The following is a 19392-nucleotide window of genomic DNA, read 5'->3' as shown; positions in this document are numbered from 1 at the left end:
ACAAGTTGGACACATTAGTACCAATTGAGCATTGTGTCAACGCCACAGCCTACCTGAGTATTGTTGCTGACCATGTCCATCCCCTTATGACCACAGTATGACCACCTTCTGATGGCAACTTCCAGCAGGATAATGTGCCATGTCATAAAGCGTGAATCCTTTCAGACTGGTTTCTTAAACATGACAGTGAGTTCACTGTACTCAAATGGCCTCCACAGACACCAGAGCTCAATCCAACAGAGCACCTTTGGGATGTGATGGAACAGGAGATGAGTGTGCAGCCGACAAATCTGCAGCAACTGCGTGATGCTACCATGTCAATATAGAGCAAAATCTCTGAGGAATATTTTTAGTACCTTGTTGCCAGAATGATTTAGGCAGTTCTGAAGACAAAAGGGGGTCCAACCCGGTATTAGTAAAGTGTACCTAATAAAGTTGCCTATTAGTGTATTTATTACCATACTATTTTATTTTCTCTTTAAGTTCCTTCACATGAAACAGTGAAACTTTTAAGACGTAGTGATGAAAATGCGCCAATATGAAATGCTGATAAAAGATGTCAGATTTAAGCTCTGCTGATATATAAAATATATATTTGGTAAAAATAAATCTTTGCAGTGGAGCCACACCCCTTTATGTCTTGCTACAGCACTGTGCGTCATTAGTCACATGACGCGCCGACGTCACGCTTTCGTACGCTTTTGGATTCGGGCAGGAGAAGATGGCGGCCTCCTCAGGTTTGTCTGACAATTTCTTCAATCCTCGCGCCCCTCCGCTGACTTATTTTCACAACAAAATAGCCGAGCTCGTTCCACACAAACGCACGGACATTTTCACTGAGATTAACCATGCGCGAACGCCTTTATTTACTTCATGTAACACATCTGTGTGCAGTTTAACTGTGTGTGTTAGCATCGAGCTAACGGCCCTCAAATAGACCCTTAGTTTAAAAATAACGACTCTTTTATTTCATGTTAGCATCTATTTAATAATGAAGTCACACAGCTCATTTAATTATGGAGTTATATAGCGTTAAATCCAAGTTTAAATGTTTTGTATTGCAGTTGGGCGGGTGTATCAGTGCAAAAGTGAGGCGAGGCGGAGCGTTGACGCGCGTGTTTCTGCTGGTTATCTCCAGAGTCATGACAAAACGGGCCTGCAACTCACATTTAAGTGCTAAAACGCCACTTAAACATGTTAATACAGCTTGTCAGATTCATTTAAAACTGTTAAGGATCAGACGTCTTTTTTAGAAGTGCGTCGTGATTGTGTAATACATTTTTTTATTGGTGCATAACCGCATAGAATTGAACGTGAAGCCGTTTCACAAACATCTGCATTAGTTACGTTTATTGAGGTAAAGTTGGGTTTATATTCGCAAATTCGGACTTCCTCCTTAATATTAAAAATGTACAAATGTGTTCTTTGTAAAAATCTAAACCGTGAGATCATTTTAGCAGCCAACGACTTTTAAAGAAACATTGTTCACAGTCAGTGAAATAGTGCTAATGTTGTTTTGAAGTCATATTTACATGTGATTCCAGGCCGAATATACCATGGTAAACAATATATGGAGCATGTCAAGTTGTCACTGTTCTAAAACGAACGAATGTGCGAATATAAAGTCAACTTTACCTCAGTATTATTTTAGAGTTTAGAGTTTGGAGAGTTGATTCATACTTTAGGGTTTTTAATCCTTATTTTAATTAATTTGCTTAATTGTTGTTATTAACTGAAGCTGTAAATAACAGTGTAGTGTGAGGATCATAGATCAGCTCACATTTACAGCTTGTATGTAAATAGCACATTTTAATGCATTTTAAATTTGACAACAATTTATTGCATTTTAACAGGCTTTCATGGTTGCACAATTTAGATATGTCAATATTTGGAGTGTGTGTTTTACTTGTAATATTAAAGTTTTGCATGTATTAAATATATGCATGTTTTGTCAGAAATGTGTTGAGCTTAGCCTTGTGCAGGCCAACTTGCGATTTTTGAGGAAGTGAGAAACGGTGATAGAGCGCCATGGGTGTCATTTCCTGAATCACTCACAAAAGAGTAATCGGTCTCTCCTTTACACTCTCACCTGAACTTGCAAATCTTGTCTCTCCACTTTTCCATCCCTGTAGTGTCTGAAAACGGTGAACTTCTACTCTGATTCATATTTGCAATAGCTCAGTTTTGGGATTTGTTTTCTGATTTGTTTCATGCAAGCTTGCATTATTAGCTTTATTCTGTTTTATATAGTTTGAAGGTAATAGGCAAATGCATCATACACTCAATGTTTTGTTCAAATTTCAATTATTTTTCTCCTTCAGTGCATCACATGTCCCTTAAGATGTTTTGCTTGTCCCCAAAGATGGAAACATGTTAGTTTCATTTTAAATGAGATCCGGAACTCTGTTAAAAGTACTTTACTAGCACTTTCAGTGAAATAATATGCTAGAAAATGATTTCGGTTGGAAAAAACCTTGAAAATATAACAAGTTAAATATAACTGATTTAAAATAAACTCAAGAAATAAAATCTGTAGCACAATTAAAAGCTAAATTTCTTATTTAATGTTTAATCATAGGAATTCACTGGTCAAATTAAACTGAATGAACCATGAGCATTAATGCATGCATTTAATAATAAATTAAGCTTTTAAGCGGCCCTAGCAATTAAGTGGCTCTGATTACTATGCATTTACATTAAAATTAATCATTTTGTAAAATGCACCTATTGTGCACATACAAGATTTTACATTGTACTTATAAAAAATCATGTAATTATACCTGTACGTACATTTTTAACTAGTCCATTGACCATTCCTTATTCATTAAATTACCCTTAAACCCACCCATACCACCAAACCTGTCCATAACTTTCCACCACTGTAGTTTTACATTGTGCTTATTTTTAAAATTATATTCATGTAATTATATCTGTAATTCATTTCTGTAATTACATTTTTAATTACTCTGTTGACCATTCCTTACACATGAAATTACCCTTAAACCTACCAAAATCAACAAACATGTCCATAACTTTTCACATAAGTAGTTTTACATTTTGCTTATTTTTTAAATTATATTCATGTAATTATATCTGTTATTACAGTTGCAATCCAAATTTATTAAACCCTCTGAATTATTAGCCCCCCCTGTTTATTTTACCCCTAATTTCTGTTTAACAGAGAGATTTTTCTCAACACATTTCTAAACATAATAGTTGTAATAACTTGTTTTTAATAACTGATTTATTTAAAAAATATATTTATATAATATTTTCTAGATATTTTTCAAGACACTTCTATACACAGCTTAAAGTGACATTTAAAGGCTTAACTAGGTTTATTAGGTTAACTAGGCAGGTTAGGGTAATTAGGCAAGTTATTGTATAACGGTGGTTTGTTTTGTAGACAATCAAAACAAATATAGCTTAAAGGGGCTAATAATTTTGACCTTAAAATGATTTTTAAAAAATTGAAATCAGCTTTTATTCTAGCCAAAATAAAACAAATAAAACTTTCTCCAGAAGAAAAAATTATTATCAGACATACTGTGAAAATGTCCTTGCTCTGTTAAACATTGTTTTGGAAATAATTAAAAAGAAAAAAATTCAAAAGGGGTTTAATTATTTTGATATTAAACTGTATATTTGTAATTAAGTTTTTAATTGCTCTGTTGACCATCCTTACACATTAAATTACCCTTAAACCTACCCATGCGACCTTAACTGTCCATAACCTTTTGACCACAGTAGTTTTATATTTTACTTATTATTTGTCACAAGTAACTAATAGTTAAGGCCACTTAATATAAAGTGTGATCTAATTTAATTGAATACATAAAAGATGATATTTTCTGTTATTTTATCAGCTTTTTTTTACCTTCTTATGTAATTTTCAGAGTATGAATATTCCAATGATTAACGCGAACCTATAAAAACAAAATATCGCAATATGTGGATGTTTCCCAGAGATGGGTTGCAGCTGGAAGGGCATCTGCTGTGTAAAAACATATACTGGATAAGTTGACAGTTCAATCCTCTGTGGCAACCCTGGATTAATAAAGAGACCAAGCCAAAAAGAAAATGAATGAATAAATTAATATTGCAATATGAATAAAGTTTAACAATATTACCCAATTAAATATTTGGGAAGAGTTTTTACATTGTTTTACATTGAGTGGAATGATTTTGTTGGAGAGTGCATCTGCATAAAATATCCAAAAGTATATAAAAAAATCTAATTAAGAAATTAAAGCACGATTAAATACTAATTAAACAATGCTTTATGGTTTTTGGTGGAATATTGCAATATTGAGGTAAATAAATTCAATTCTTAAATCTAAAATAACACCGTCTTCATTTGGCAACTTCATAATTCCTTGTTCTTGAATTTGTTTTAAATCTTTCGGTGATAGGGCTTAAAAACACATCTGAGTAAAAATCTTTCACACAAATTATTTATGATTGAAATTCACAATAACTCAACAAATCATGTGAACTGGACTGTGATTTTTAGTTAATTATAATCCTAACTCAACATCGCACATCTTATGATGCGACTATTGCGGATGCGCACATTGCTATATCAATGCTGAAACAATATATTGGGCAGCCCTACTTCAAATGTAAACCACAGATGTTTGTTTTTATCATTTCCTGCAGGAGTTAAAGTCCCTCGTAATTTTCGTTTGTTGGAAGAGCTTGAGGAAGGACAGAAGGGTGTTGGAGATGGGACGGTGAGCTGGGGTCTGGAGGATGACGAGGACATGACTCTCACACGGTGGACGGGCATGATCATCGGACCTGCACGAGTATGTTTGCTGTTGAAACTCGTTTATTTGACCTTATTCTTCACGTATGAGTGCGTGCAGCCATTGGAGTCTCTTAGGCTCGACTTCCGCTCTCACTTCCATTGATTTCTAGACGTTAAAAACTGCTTGTTTTGCTGTTTCATGTTGCAAACTGATATTTTCTTGTCATATTATTCTACTAATTATGTATAGTCATGAACACACTTGTTTATAGAGCAAGCAGTTTGACCGTTTTCTGCCGTTTATTATTCCTAGTCATTTCTTCCATTTGCGTTCTAAAACAATCGCAAAAACGAGCACTCTTCCGCATTGAAGGATAAGGTCATTATGGCAGTTCAGTGACAATATTAATCAGCCATCTGGAAACATTATTACATTTTCAGGCAATGTTATTATTTTTATTTATTTTTGTGTTGCATTTCAGTTTTTGTGCAGTTATGTAATGGCGTGAGTGACGAGTTTTGGTCACTAGTAAACAACCTGCCCTCATCATGCCATTCAGCCTGACACATGACAGCTGTAGATTAAAGATAAAGAATCAGGCTATGAAAAAAAACAATACTGCTGCGCAAACCTGCTTCAGTGATTCATGTAATTGTTTACATTCTTAGTTGGGCTGAAAATTATTTAGTCTAGTTTTGGGCTCAAAATTAGGTCTTTCGTTCTTTGTTGAGGTCATTTTTTATCCCAAATATAAGTTTTAAATCATTCTATCGTGACTTATAGAAATGATAGGACTTTATATTCATTAATGTTAATAGGTGTTGCGTTAAAACCTTAATGGAATTAAATGTTACATGTACAAAACAAACAAATAAATAAATACACATACACATAGTAGTCAACATTTAAAGTATGGGGAAATTATTTTCTAAATTGTCCCCAAGAATGTGTGGTGTTCAATAGTTTTAGGACAACTTTGATAAAGATTTTGATCCACTTCAAATATTGACTACTGCATACATATAATGTTTTTTTTCCAAGGTTTTTTTAAACCAGTACAATTTTCTAAAATATGTCAGTAAAGCCTTAATTTTTATAAAATGAATTAAAGAATAACAGTGATATTTTGAAAGTTGTATGCTATTTAGGTTTTATATTTTGAGAAAGTGTTGACATCAATAGGCCTGGTATGATATCTATTTTTTGTTGTACAATATATTGCAATAAACTATATTATTGTTATTTTAAAACCATTTTATGCCACTCGATATATAATGCCAGAAAGAAAATATAAAGTCATCACAATGCAAGTACACTACTCCAAAGAACACATCATATTTTATCCTTAAGAATATTTAATTTAATTTTAATTTAATTTTATATATATATATATATATATATATATATATATATATATATATATATATATATATATATATATATATATATATATATATCATTTTAGCTATTTAGTAATCAGGCATTGGAATCAGACGGTGTAAACGTAAATCCCAATTAAATATTAATAATTGTTAACTAAAATTCATGTTAAAAAGTAACAAAGCAATATCTGCTAAAAGATCTGATTTCAGTTGTCAGACACCCACATGAAAATATACTAAAGTAATTAATAGAAAATACCATAGTGTTTTTTTTTCCACTCTTCTGATGCTGGCACCTATGATAGAGATAGAGTTGTTGCCGATCAGCTAAAATGTTGCTAGAGTTGTTTTTATGTATGGGCGATATATATTGCATCACCAAAAATGACTGAAGTTATGTCAATCCATTGTGCAAAAAGTCGATATATTGATTAATGTGACAGGCCTATGTATCATCTTCCCTTTGATTTATTATTTATTTTGATTATTTTCTTAGCTTAATCTTGTATTTTTTTTCATTTAATTTACCTTCTTGTATCCTGAAAGTCCAAAAACTATATATTGAAATATGTTTTATGTAAAAAAAACGAAGGCTATATTAATTACCAAATGCATTTATGCAAGCTTTTTTGTTAAAAGCATAATTTATGCTCATTTGAAAAAGTACATTGTTCTCCTTATTACACAGCAGAAATAATAATTATTATTAGAAAAATGTAACTGATAATTTCAGGCATTCTAAAATTGGCTTTGTTGTAAGTTTTTTGATGCTTTTTATTGTTTTCTGGTGAAATATGGCCAGCATAATTTTATTTTCATGAGATTTTCCATAATACCAGTGCTGTAATACAAACAAAACTAGTTTTATTTGATATATTTTATTATCTTTTATTTTAAGTTCCAGTTTCTTGTTTGCTTATTTGTTAAATGCGAATCACTACTTCAATTCTGTAGTTTTGTATGAATAATATTGGTAAACTCCTTTCAATTTGCTCTATCATCATTTAAAAGAAAAGTTGTGAGACTGAAACTGATACTTTTAGCATCTGTAGCTCATCATGGTGTGCTGTTATTGTATAGAGCCCTCAAAGATGAACAGTCTGCATCAGCTTATGAAGTTTGATCAGTTTGTGTAGGATTTTCTCTTTGATGAGTCGATGCATTTATTATCGTCTCACTTTCATGTTCCACTTGCCATTTTAGCTTTAACTCTTGACTTTTTCCCCTCCTTTCACAGACTAATTATGAAAACAGGATATACAGCCTGAAAGTGGAGTGCGGACCTAAATATCCTGAAGTACCACCGACTGTTAGATTTGTAACAAAAATTAGCATGAATGGGATAAATAATTCCAATGGGATGGTAAGTAAAATCATCTTTATTTTTACACACTATTTCGAGTGTTTGAGATCATTTAAAGAAGCATGACAAAGCAGATGTTCATTGCGATGCAGAACTCGAGTCACATCAGTACTGCAGAGGAGGGACACTTTTATTGTGACTAAGCACAGTCAGTAATGAAGGCTAATGAGATTCAGCTGGATATCGAACAGAAAAACAGTCATCATAGTAAATTAAACCGTTTCTCGCACCACAGACAATTGCTAGTTTTTCTTGTGTGTTCTTGTTTACTGTTTGGTCAAAATATGTTATAATTATATAGGGGTTTATAATCAAATTAAGAGGGATGGAATTAATAAGTTCTAGACCAAAATTCTAGATGTTCTAATTTATTTAAGCAAAGAAAGTTCATATTTACCTTCAATAAGATTGTAGTCAAGTAAAAAATAAAGAGGTCAAATAAGCAAATAGATGATCGTAAAAATGCTTGCATTTGTTGTATAATTTATTTTATGTATGTAAAATGCAGTGTAGCGATTTATCTTGCCTCATGTTAAAACGAAATATTGTCATCCTTTTTTTTTGTAGGTTGAGTGATGACATTTGGTGATGCCTTTTACTGTTGTCTTATCTTAAATTCTCATTAATCAATAATGATAATTACTCTCAATCATATGGAAAATGAGTGGGCTGTTTGGTGTAATCCTACTAGGGGCTGAAGGACTTTCATTTTATTAAATGTCGACTAGTCGCTGGTGACGTCATTAATAAAACACAAGATGCAAATATTTTCCAACATATCACAATTTGCTATTTATTTTCAGGAAATACTAACACATGCTGTTTGACAGCTCATAACACGTTGCAAAAACAATTCAACATTACCATTGAGTAATTTTAGTAGAAAAGTAATGCATTGTGAACAATTTTGTTAATAGCGCAACATTAGAACAGACTAATTTTAGTGCAAAATAAAGGCAGTCAGCACATCGATCATGGCTCGTACTACTGAACAATAACAGATATGTTTACTGCAAAAGTAATGCATACATCATCAGCACACAGAACATCAAACACCAATTCATGGTAAGGTTTTTCATAACAACACGCGAAAGAAAAGTTAGAGTCCTGCTCAGATGCAGATTTTACCTTTATGATGTGCGGGTCAAAATGCTGCTCAATCTTGGTCAAGTCGCACCTTTTTTATAACAAAGCTGTGCGTATTTTCTTTGTGTTCAACTCGGATGATGTTTACACATGCCGTAGCTACACACTTGGTGCGTTTCACGGTTTATTCACAAAACATGTCAGCGGCAACGCGTCACAGAGGACAACAGCCAGTCATGTTACTTTTCCAGTGTAAACACGATAGGCCATCATCTGCTCGAGGGTATTTGCATGGTGCAATCTAACCAGTTGACACCAGTTTGGCAATTTAAAATTCACTCAAAGTGAATCGTTGACGCTGGCATAAAATAAAACATTTAAATCAATTTCAATAATAGCAAGGGCAGTTTCATTCGGTGAACACACATTTGTGTGTAAGCTGCAATTTAATGCAGGACAAAAACAAAGTGATCTGCGTAGCACGACTAGTCGACGTCAATCAAAAAGCATCACTGCAGAACATTAAAGTTGACTAGTCGGTGCAACCCCTACATCCTATTCGATAAGGTTGTTCAGGTATTACTTAATAGTGTATTTTTTCTTTGAACCTTTTTCACTGCAATGTCTTGATGGTCTTTTTATTTATTTATTTATTTTAGTTTTGCTTATATTGACTAATATAACAAATTCATATTCACGTTTTTGCTGTATCAGTGGCATAATTAAATGAGCACTGAAATGAGTTTCGATTATGGGGGTGTGCAGTATTTATTGTCTTATAATATGCAAATTTATTGTCTCTTATAATATGCTAATTGTTTACCAGTGTGCGAACAGACATTATCTTCTCACTCACTTTGGAATAAACAAACAAAATATGTCCCGAGAGTCCAGAAGCATTTACATATCAAGTCTATTATACACTTGGTCACTTGCTTTGTGGAATTGAATCATTTGTTGAAACAAATCTTATGAATGAATTCAGACTTATGAATGAATATATATATATATATATTTGTCTTAAACCAGCCAAGAAGACACCACAAAAACACTCACAGTTGAATTATTATTGGAAAAAATCATATAATTTCAATTGCACTTCCCTGGCTATAGCTCAATGTAAAAGGCACATATACAGTAAATGTTGATCAGGCTAGCGTGAAAACAGATAATTAAAACTGGTTTGCTTTTTTCCTCATTAAGATGGGGCTGTTTCTTTTACAAAATTATCTTTTGATCATGTGTCTGCAATATAAAAATGAGTTTCTTTCCATCAAATATAATATTTAAGTCTATATGTTTGTCCACAGCAGGCCTAAAACAGCCAAAGAAACACCGCACAGCACTCAGCAAAATACTAGCTACTTTTATTGAATTTTTATTGTACTTTCCTGTCTATCACTCTGTTTAATGTAAAAATCACATGTACTGTAAATGTTGACCAGTCTAGCGTGAAAACAGATTATTAAAACTGGTTTCAATGAGATGGGGTTGTTTTTCTTACTAAATTATATTTTGATTGTGTTTGCAATATAATAATTAGTTTCTCTCCATTAAGTCTAAAATTTAAGTCTAGCGGTTTATTGTTTATAGCCTGAAATACAGTGTGGGTTAGTTTACCCATGATGTGGTTTATTTTTAATAACATAGGAAGGAATTTAAATCTTGCCACAAATGTTGTTGACAGAGTTTGCATAAACCAAAATAATTTCTGTTATAAATCCTGTGTATTTTCTTCAAATATTTGACTTAATAGCGTATGAGGTTGTAAGATAACTCACATAACTCATTTCCACATGTGTCCCCTTCCCTTTCTTTGTGTCTCTTTTGTTTCAGGTGGATGCACGTAGCATACCAATTCTAGCAAAATGGCAAAACTCATATAGCATTAAAGTCGTTCTTCAAGAGCTAAGGCGTCTTATGATGTCCAAAGAGAATATGAAGCTTCCTCAACCACCGGAAGGACAGACATACAGCAATTAATTGTAAATGATTGTTATGACCCTCTGTCTTAAACCTTACTCTCTTAGAAATGTCTTGTACATCATCAGAAAAAAACAAAAAAACAATTCTTGCTCACTCCACACTCAAAAAATAGTCTCCTCTGCTGGAGCACGATTGGACATTTCTAATAGTTTAGCTTGAGAAACAAAGAAAGGAAAACGCCTGTATTGCGAGGCAACGTTCGTTTCTGTTTTAATATATATACATATATTACCAGTTCACAAATCTCTCTCTTCCAGTAACATTTACATCGACCATGAGCTTTATGTTGATGAGATGAATCCTGCGGGGCATAGATGCAGAATAAAAGGCATGTTAGGGGAGGTTTATACAGATCTGTTCATTTTAAGTTAATATAACAAGACACCAAAATCTAAAAATAAATAAAAACAATTAGGATGCATATACAGCGGCATGCTTGTCATAAAAAAGGAGAAAAACAATAGAGGCATAAACAGCAGCTGAGTAAATTGTAAGTTAACTGAACTTTTTTTGTGTGTGTGTGTGTGTGTGTGTGTGTGTGTGTGTGTGTGTGTATATGTGTGTGTTCGTCTGAACCCCTCACTGATGACAATGTTAAGGGTCCTAAAAGTGTGCCTGTAGTCTATTAGTTGTATCGCGAAAAGGGTTGGGAGCGATTCTGAACTTTTCTGTTTCCTTTTTATTGTCGTTTTGACTCAGTCACGGAAATGAATCTGTCGGGTGCGTTAAAATGAGACTCTCCAACCCGCTGTCAGACTCAGTTTGTAAACGAGTCCATCACAGAGATGTTACTGTATGAAAAAAAAAAAAAAAACAGCAAACCCTTTCCATTCATGGACAGGATGTGGAGTGTGTCGCTGTTTTGCATCGCTTGAATGACACAGCCTTATTTTTACAGTCATAGATTTATTTTCTACATCAATCTTTAGCAGCGAATGCTCACTATGATCTCATATCACCGCAATGTAACTGAACCTAAGTGTGTGTGTGTTGTGATCCATTGAATTCGCTCCTCACATAAGTTTATACGATGCGTTTGGATGTTTTACACACTTCGTAAGGTGACGTACTGTGAAGAATCATTTACTGCAGTGAGTTTAAGGGTGTTTTCATTAGGAATCACTGATTGTGTCAATGGTAAGGATTTGCTGTAAACTTGCCCTTGCTTAACCACAGTGCTTTACGGCCCCACCTGCATCCGCGACGGCATGCTGTTATGTAGCTTTCATTACCACACCAACTAGAACTTCAGTGATTATTAGCAAGCACTCTTATAATCCTTAGGTACTCTAACCACGTTAATCATTGAATTAAATAGTAATTCCAGTGAATGGTGGGGGTTTGTTGTGCTGTTTGCTTCAGTTGGCTATGATCTTTTTCTTCGAGTCTTCGTTAGCGAGAGCTAATAGGCAAATATTGTGAAAATTAATATATGTAGTGGCAGTTTTCTTACGGTCTTGACATTTTCAGAGCCACAAATGAATCATCCTGTAATGCATCAAAGAAACTTTCTTTTTGTTTGTTTTTTTTAATCCACCCTGTTCATTTTTTCTTTTTTTTAAAAGACATATAATCAAATTAAGTTGAATTTGTGACACCGGGGATATGTTCAGAATAATAAAACAAACATTGTGGAACACACTCGGTTCTCATTCTGGTCATTTTTTGTGATCAAGTGTTTGCTGATGGTAGTTGCTAACCCTCTTTCTGCTTGTTTTGATCTAGAATAAAAGAAGGAAATGAGTTTTATGAAGTGAATGAAACTTTGTAAATGCTTTAAAATAATCAAAATACACTTTTCTTTGAGAGAGATACATGAATGCCATTCACAAATAACACTATTTTTGTTAGTGACATAAAACTCTATATCTGTTTTTCTATGTAGCTCATGCACTTTTGGGATTAAACCTGTTTATGCATTATCTTGACCTTATTTTAAATTATCTACACCCTTCTCTGTTACTCTCGATTAAAAAAAAAAGGAATATTAGGGCTGTACAGTATATGGTTTCACCATCAATTTTGCGATGTGATCATTCACAATAGGCACATCGTGAGCATACGCAATGCTAAGTCTGGATTATATTATATTGATCATTTTGCAAATGTTTTTTGAGGCCTGTGACCCTGTGAGGATTTTAAGAAATTACAAAATTAAAACAATTAATTTTATTTGATTGTTTGTATAATGAAGACTGCGGTATTGTCTTACATATGATTATTCAAGTACTGTATATCTCAATACAGTTCAACTCCTCGAAAAACAAACAAAAAAAATCTTTATTTAATTTTTTAATTTTTTTAAATTTATTTCATCGTAGATTTCCTTATAATTTTTGCATATGCACTTCCCTACAGAATCATCATAATACATTTTTACGAATAGTTATGCAACTAATCTAGTCGTATTCAAATTGTAATATATATTGCAGAATAAAAAATAGCACAATGTTAGGTTTTTCTAATATTGTGCAGCCCTAATTCATTTCATTTTTTTCTGTTGTTGTTGAGAGTTCAAATCACACCCTTGTTTTTTTCATATATACTTGAATCTTGCTCCATGTCTTCACTGGAAAGTGCATCTTATTACGCAAATGGAATTGGCTGGTGGTGCAACACTGCAGTCCTAAAGGGCTCTTATTACGCTTTACTCTTATTACGAATTTTACAAGATTCGGGAGAGCCAAAAATGTTTCAGTGACGATTCAGCTAAAAAAGACATCATTTTTTATGCTATGCTGTAAATGCCCTTCTTTCAGCCAGGCTCATTCTGATTACGTACCCCTATATACATTCCTGGAGAGAGTGAAATGCATTCCAGGAGCTACATTATTACCTTTTTTGCAGTGTTAGTGAATCCACCAGAGGCTGCTGTGTACGCTTTTTCAGATCTTAAATTTCTCTCACGAGTGCCATTCGTGCCTGTTTTCCTCGTGTAAATCTACCGCTGTTGACTAACTGACTGACTGAAGTTTTAAAATTGACTTTATTTTGCTCGTTCATGTTTGGGAATAGTAAACAAAAGTTAAGTCTGAGCATTTGCTTCTGCGTTTGTAGGGGTGTTCCTTCTGTTGACATCAATTTGATGGATTCAGCCACAATATTTTTTAACTACGCCCTTCTTACACTTTGCTATGAGGTAATGATATGCAAAAATAAAGCCCCACCCCCTACTCAATATTCTGTCAGTTGAAATTACATCAACATACTTAAATATGTCTGCGCAGCTGTGATTCAGGCTGACTTTAAAGCCTATCCAATTTTTAACTCATAGTTTTCCGAACACACAAAAAACAATGTCAAAACATTATTAAAGAAAACTGTCTTTCACCGTCAAAAACACGGTGGCTCAGTTTCTGTATAGAGATTGCATATTCTCCCAGTGTTGACATGGGTTTCCTCCGGGTGCTCGGGTATCCCCCACATTTCAAAGACATGCACTATAGGTGAATTGAATAAACTAAATTGGCTGTAGTGTATGAGGGTGTGTATGGGTGATTTCCAGTACTGAGTTGCAGCTGGAAGGGCATCCGCTGCGTAAAACATACTGGAATAGTTGGCAGTTCATAGAGACTAAGCCGAAGGAAAATGAATGATGTCAAAAACAAATTCTCTTGATGTCAGTTTGAATATAAAGAGCTGGGAAGTAAAACCGCATGCGAGTCAGTATATATTAGATCTGTGAAACTGCATCTCATTAAAAGCATTATGGCATCCCATCAAATATGAGAGATTAAGAACTCAATGACTCATTTTTGTCTTGCTGTCTTACATCTCGTCCTTTAAGTTTTACTCTCTGCTCCATCATCAGATGTGACAGAAGAGATCTGTCCGTCAGTGGAAACACTCTCTGGCACTTTCCCCTTCATGAGTTTTATCTTTCCTGCGCATTAAACTTTGATTCAGTTTCCATCAAAGGGGGCAAGGAGAGTCTGTTCAGCAGGTTTGGCCAGATAATAGTGGAACCCATGGGTTTGAAATGCAGGAAAATGTATGCCTTTTATAGTAAGTTGTATTTTCCACTCTTCAATAAAATCACCCGCAGTATTTGGACACTCAGAAGAGATGGTTCACTCAAAGATAAAAGAAAACCACCTGTTCGAGATCTTTCAAACCTTAAGCTTCCTGTTTAACACACAAAAAAGATATATTGAAGGATATTGGTGACTAGCCAGTTTATAGTAGGAAGAAAAAAACTATTGAACGCAATGGCTAATCATTTATGTCTTCAAAATCGAGTTAATTATATGGAATGATGTGTTATGGAAGGATAGCTAAAGCACACATTTAGATTTGAAGGATTATAAATGTGCTTACCACTAAAGTCAACCTTGAGACTAATCTCTGAAAGAGAAGGACGGGAGACGCTCTTGGAACATTTGACAGCAGATGACATTTGATTTGCTGTGTTTGCAATGGTTTCCCTCAGAAACTTTGAAGTCTCACAATGCATGAACCCGGGACAGTTTGGACACATGTAAACATGTAGATTTGGTAGTGGAATGAAACCTTACCAATGTTTTAAAACCTTAAATTCACATGTAATGTTGTAAAATTGGTATGAATTATTTTAGCATTTATCATTTTCAATGGTATTTTATTATTATTATTATTTTCTAATGCACATTTAGATCATAAGGAGTAAAAAAAAAACTAAAATTAAACTACTTAAAAAAATAAAATTACTCTAAAAATGCAGGGTTGTTGTAACCCAACACTGTCAAATATGGACAGTGTAAATTTAAATTAGCTACAAAGTTAAATCAGTCAAAAACTTTTTAAACACTTACCAGCCCCTTTACTAGGTACACCTGTCTAGCTGCTCATTAACGCAAATTTCTAATCAGCCAATCACATGGCTGCAACTTAATGCATTTATGCATGTAGACATGATCAAGCCGATCTGCTGCTGTTCAAACCGAGCATCAGAATGGGGAAGAAATGTGCTTTAAGTGACTTTGAACATGGCATGGTTGTTGGTGCCAAACGGGCTGCTATTTCAGAAACTGCTGATCTACTGGGATTTTCACACACAACCATCTCTAGGGTTTAAAGAAGCTGCCTTGTTAATGCCAGAGGTCAGAGGAGAATGGTCAGACTAGTTCCAGCTAGAAAGGCAACAGTAACTCAAATAGCCACTTGTTACAACTGAGGTCTGCAGAAGAGCATCTCTGAACACACAACACGTCCAACCTTGAGGCAGATGGGCTTTGGCAGCAGAAGACCACACCGGGTGCCACTCCTGTCAGCTAAGAACAGGAAACCGAGGCTACAATTCACACAGGCTCACCAAAATTGGACAAAAGAAGTATGAGAAAAGAAGTACAAAAGAATATTTATACAACAGTTCTGTCTGGTTCTCGAATCTGATTGGCTGATACCCGTGATATATTTAAGTAATATCAGCACCCGTACAGCCTCTTTACCCTTTGTGTATTACCCCGCCCACATACAGCCAGCAGAAACTGTCTCCATGTTTGATTTTGTTTTTATAAACACAAGTATGCCGTCAAACTGTTGTATAAACGCAATATCACTCTCGTAGCAGTGCGATATGGCTGTATATCAGCACTGGTGGAAGGCGTGCGTTGGCACGAGGCTGCAGGTGTGATATTGCACTCGTGTGATATTGCTCATATATATATATATATATATATATATATATATATATATATATATATATATATATATATATGTATATGTATATATATATATATATATATATGTATATATATATATATATATATATATATATATATGTATATATATATATATATATATATATATATATATATATGTATATATATATATATATATATATATATATATATATGTATATATATATATATATATATATATATATATATATATGTATATGTATATATATATATATATATATGTATATATATATATATATATATGTATATGTATATATATATATATATATGTATATATATATATATATGTATATATATATATATATATATATATATATGTATATATATATGTATATATATATATATATATATTAGTCATCAGTTATTTTACTATATTTTTAAAAAATAAAATAGTCACTAATGAATACTTATTAAATGATTAATAATCTAATAAATAATAAAACATTTTTTATTGGGTACTGGTATCTAACGAACAAGTATAGTATCTAACAAGTGCCACTTTCAAATGATTAAAGTAGCTTTTTATTTTGTATTTAATAATTACAATCTTACAATCTAATAAATACCAGAGTAAATCTATCCATTCCATTTAATAAGTAATTTTAACTATAAATTAATGTCTAATAAATATCAGTGTGTAATGAACAAATAGGTCTAAAAGTGTCTAATATACAAGAACTAGTTGTAAATTTAGAAAAGTACTAGTATGGGTCAAACATGGACAAACCCAAGCATTGATTGATTTATTTTTTTTTCAATTTGCTATACACAGCTGTATGTATCTCTTCTATGCTTTACCCTTATATAGTCAGTAGGAGGCGCTGTTGTCTATCAGATCGTCTTTGTTGCTAGAAGGGATACAGCTGCAGCATGAAGTTAGAGATAATTATTTATATATATTTGTTAAATTAGCCTACCCAATAATTTTATTTTATTAACATTCAACCCAACCATAACTAATGTAATAACTGTAATTCTACCGAGTACTATTTATATTAAATTTATTGCCCATTAAGTTGCATTTTATTACCGTCTACCCCAGCCCTCACACAGTATTAGTAAAATATTATTATTGTACAATGTCTCAAACCATTATGCTATAATGACGTTGGTATCAACAGCTGTATCCCTTCCATACTTTACCCTCATATACTCAGTAGGAGGCTGTTGTCTACCCATCCTCCAAATTTAATCAGCACAGTAATGTAAAAACAGTAATTATAGAGTATTATTCATACTATTTATTAAATAAGTTATTATATAGTTTGTTAAAACTATTAATTGGTTATTGTTGTTAATCCGCAGCTGTATCCCTTTTAAAGTTTACCTTCAGTTCTGCCTGTGACCGCTAGAGCGCGCTGACGTCACTCTGCCCCTCAGCGCTGCAGCGTTATTTTAATGTTTCCAAAAAGCGACATGTTTTATTGACCTTGCCAAAGGGAAAGCCGATGACGGAGCGGGAAGCTGCCGGCCGTGCTGTGGTGTGTCTTTGTGTCTCGGGCTGTGTATAATTGGCGCATTATCCTCGACACTTGTAAGCGGTTTGTCTCTGTCCAAGGGGAGCTTTCATGTGAATTAAGCGCTACTGAGAGACGGAAAGTCCCCATTAAAGAAAGAGACTCCTGGGTGTCAGATGTTACTCAATCCATCTGCATGCCAACTGCGACCCTGTTTTAATTTATGCAAGAAGTATAGTCAGCTTGTGTGAATTAGATATGTTAAATAGTCTCAATTTTTCAATGCTCATTTGCCTAGGCCTATTCTTACTCTGTAAAAATGCAAGGCCCCACACAATTCATTCATGTAGCCCCAACAGAAATCGATTAGGTTAACGTTACAAATTTAAGTTGACAATTTTTTAAGTGGACAACCTCCCCCCCTCCCCACCCCCAACTTTTGTACTAATTAATACAAAATTAAACTGTATTTTTACACCTCATCTTTATAGTCATTAAATACCATGCACACTATTTTAAAAACAACAAACAAATTTTTAAAGTGTATCTTCTCAGCGTTGCGTAATGTTAACAATCACTAAACGACAGTGGCGTCGAGTGCAGAATCCTCTGCAAGAGCTCATTGACACTATGAGGAGTTTGTGGAGCCTCTGGCAGACTGAAATCATGTGTGTTTTTTCCCTCATCTCCTCCTGACTGATGATGGGATGCATCTGTAAACATCTGCTGGAGTCAGGCCGATGTGTGTTTACTCTACGCAAACCAAACCATGACATCAATCCCGTGACATCACACTCCAATCAGTGATGCTGCTGGCGACACGTACAACAATAAATAAAGATGCTGCAAGTGTTCGAACACTGCTTGATTAACCAGTGATGAATGATAGATCTCCAACACAATCTCACGGCGATTCGTAACTTTTTTATTTAGTGGCTAATTCGTATGAATTCGTACGATCTAATTCGTACAATTTAGTACGATTTGCTTATCCCCCAATGACGGTTGAGGTTAGGGGTGGGGTTAGGTGCCACGCCTCCTTTTTAAAATTGTATCATTTCGTACGACTGAAATCGTACAAATTCGTACGAATTAGCCACTAAACTGGCAAAACGTAAAATACTTAAGTTTTCTCGTTAGATCAGGCTGAGATCTCTGCTAATTTTTGCACTGAACTGAGCTATATATCATAACAATTCTTCCAAAGGTCAAACTTAGGGTGCTTTCACACCTACACTTTTGTTTCGGAACGTATCTCGTTTGCCCAGTTAGCGCGGTTCGATTGGCATATGTGAACAGGGCAATCGCGCTCTGTTCTGCGCCAAAGTAATCGCTCCGAGATCGCTTAAATGAGGTGGTCTCGGCTCGATTGAAACGAACCCTGGAGCGGTTCGATTGCAGTGAGAAAGTGATCCGATCCGAGCGCGGTTATATCACAGTGTTTTATGGATATGTAATAGGCTTACGGCTATATGAAGAGAGAATTATGAGTAGGGCGGGAAGTTTCGCGAGTCTCCGGATGCCCGCAAACGAGTGATGATCTCCCGGTAATCTCGCGTCTCTCTCCCAGTCCTCAAATAGGCATCGTCGCGCACCCTTCTCACCCCTCCCCACCGTGTCTCTCCTCAGACACGTCACGCGCGTGCACACTGTCAATCACCACCAAACCACCACCTCTCCTGACAGCTG

The 19392-nt window shown here is 34.2% G+C and overlaps 1 protein-coding gene across 1 annotated transcript; it reads left to right on the top strand.

The window, feature by feature from the left end:
* The first annotated feature begins 699 nt into the window (after window positions 1-699).
* On the top strand, window positions 700-12209 carry ube2v2 (ubiquitin-conjugating enzyme E2 variant 2). The gene is given in 4 exon segments (NM_213515.1): window positions 700-737; window positions 4660-4808; window positions 7371-7496; window positions 10419-12209. Coding segments are annotated over 4 exon segments (438 nt in total). The 5' UTR covers window positions 700-721; the 3' UTR covers window positions 10566-12209.
* The last annotated feature ends 7183 nt before the right edge of the window (window positions 12210-19392 follow it).

Source organism: Danio rerio, chromosome 24 (assembly GCF_049306965.1).
Source record: "Danio rerio strain Tuebingen ecotype United States chromosome 24, GRCz12tu, whole genome shotgun sequence".
Taxonomy (NCBI): domain Eukaryota; kingdom Metazoa; phylum Chordata; class Actinopteri; order Cypriniformes; family Danionidae; genus Danio; species Danio rerio.
Note: the sequence above shows the minus strand (reverse complement) of the source record. Positions and strands in the feature narration are given on the sequence as shown.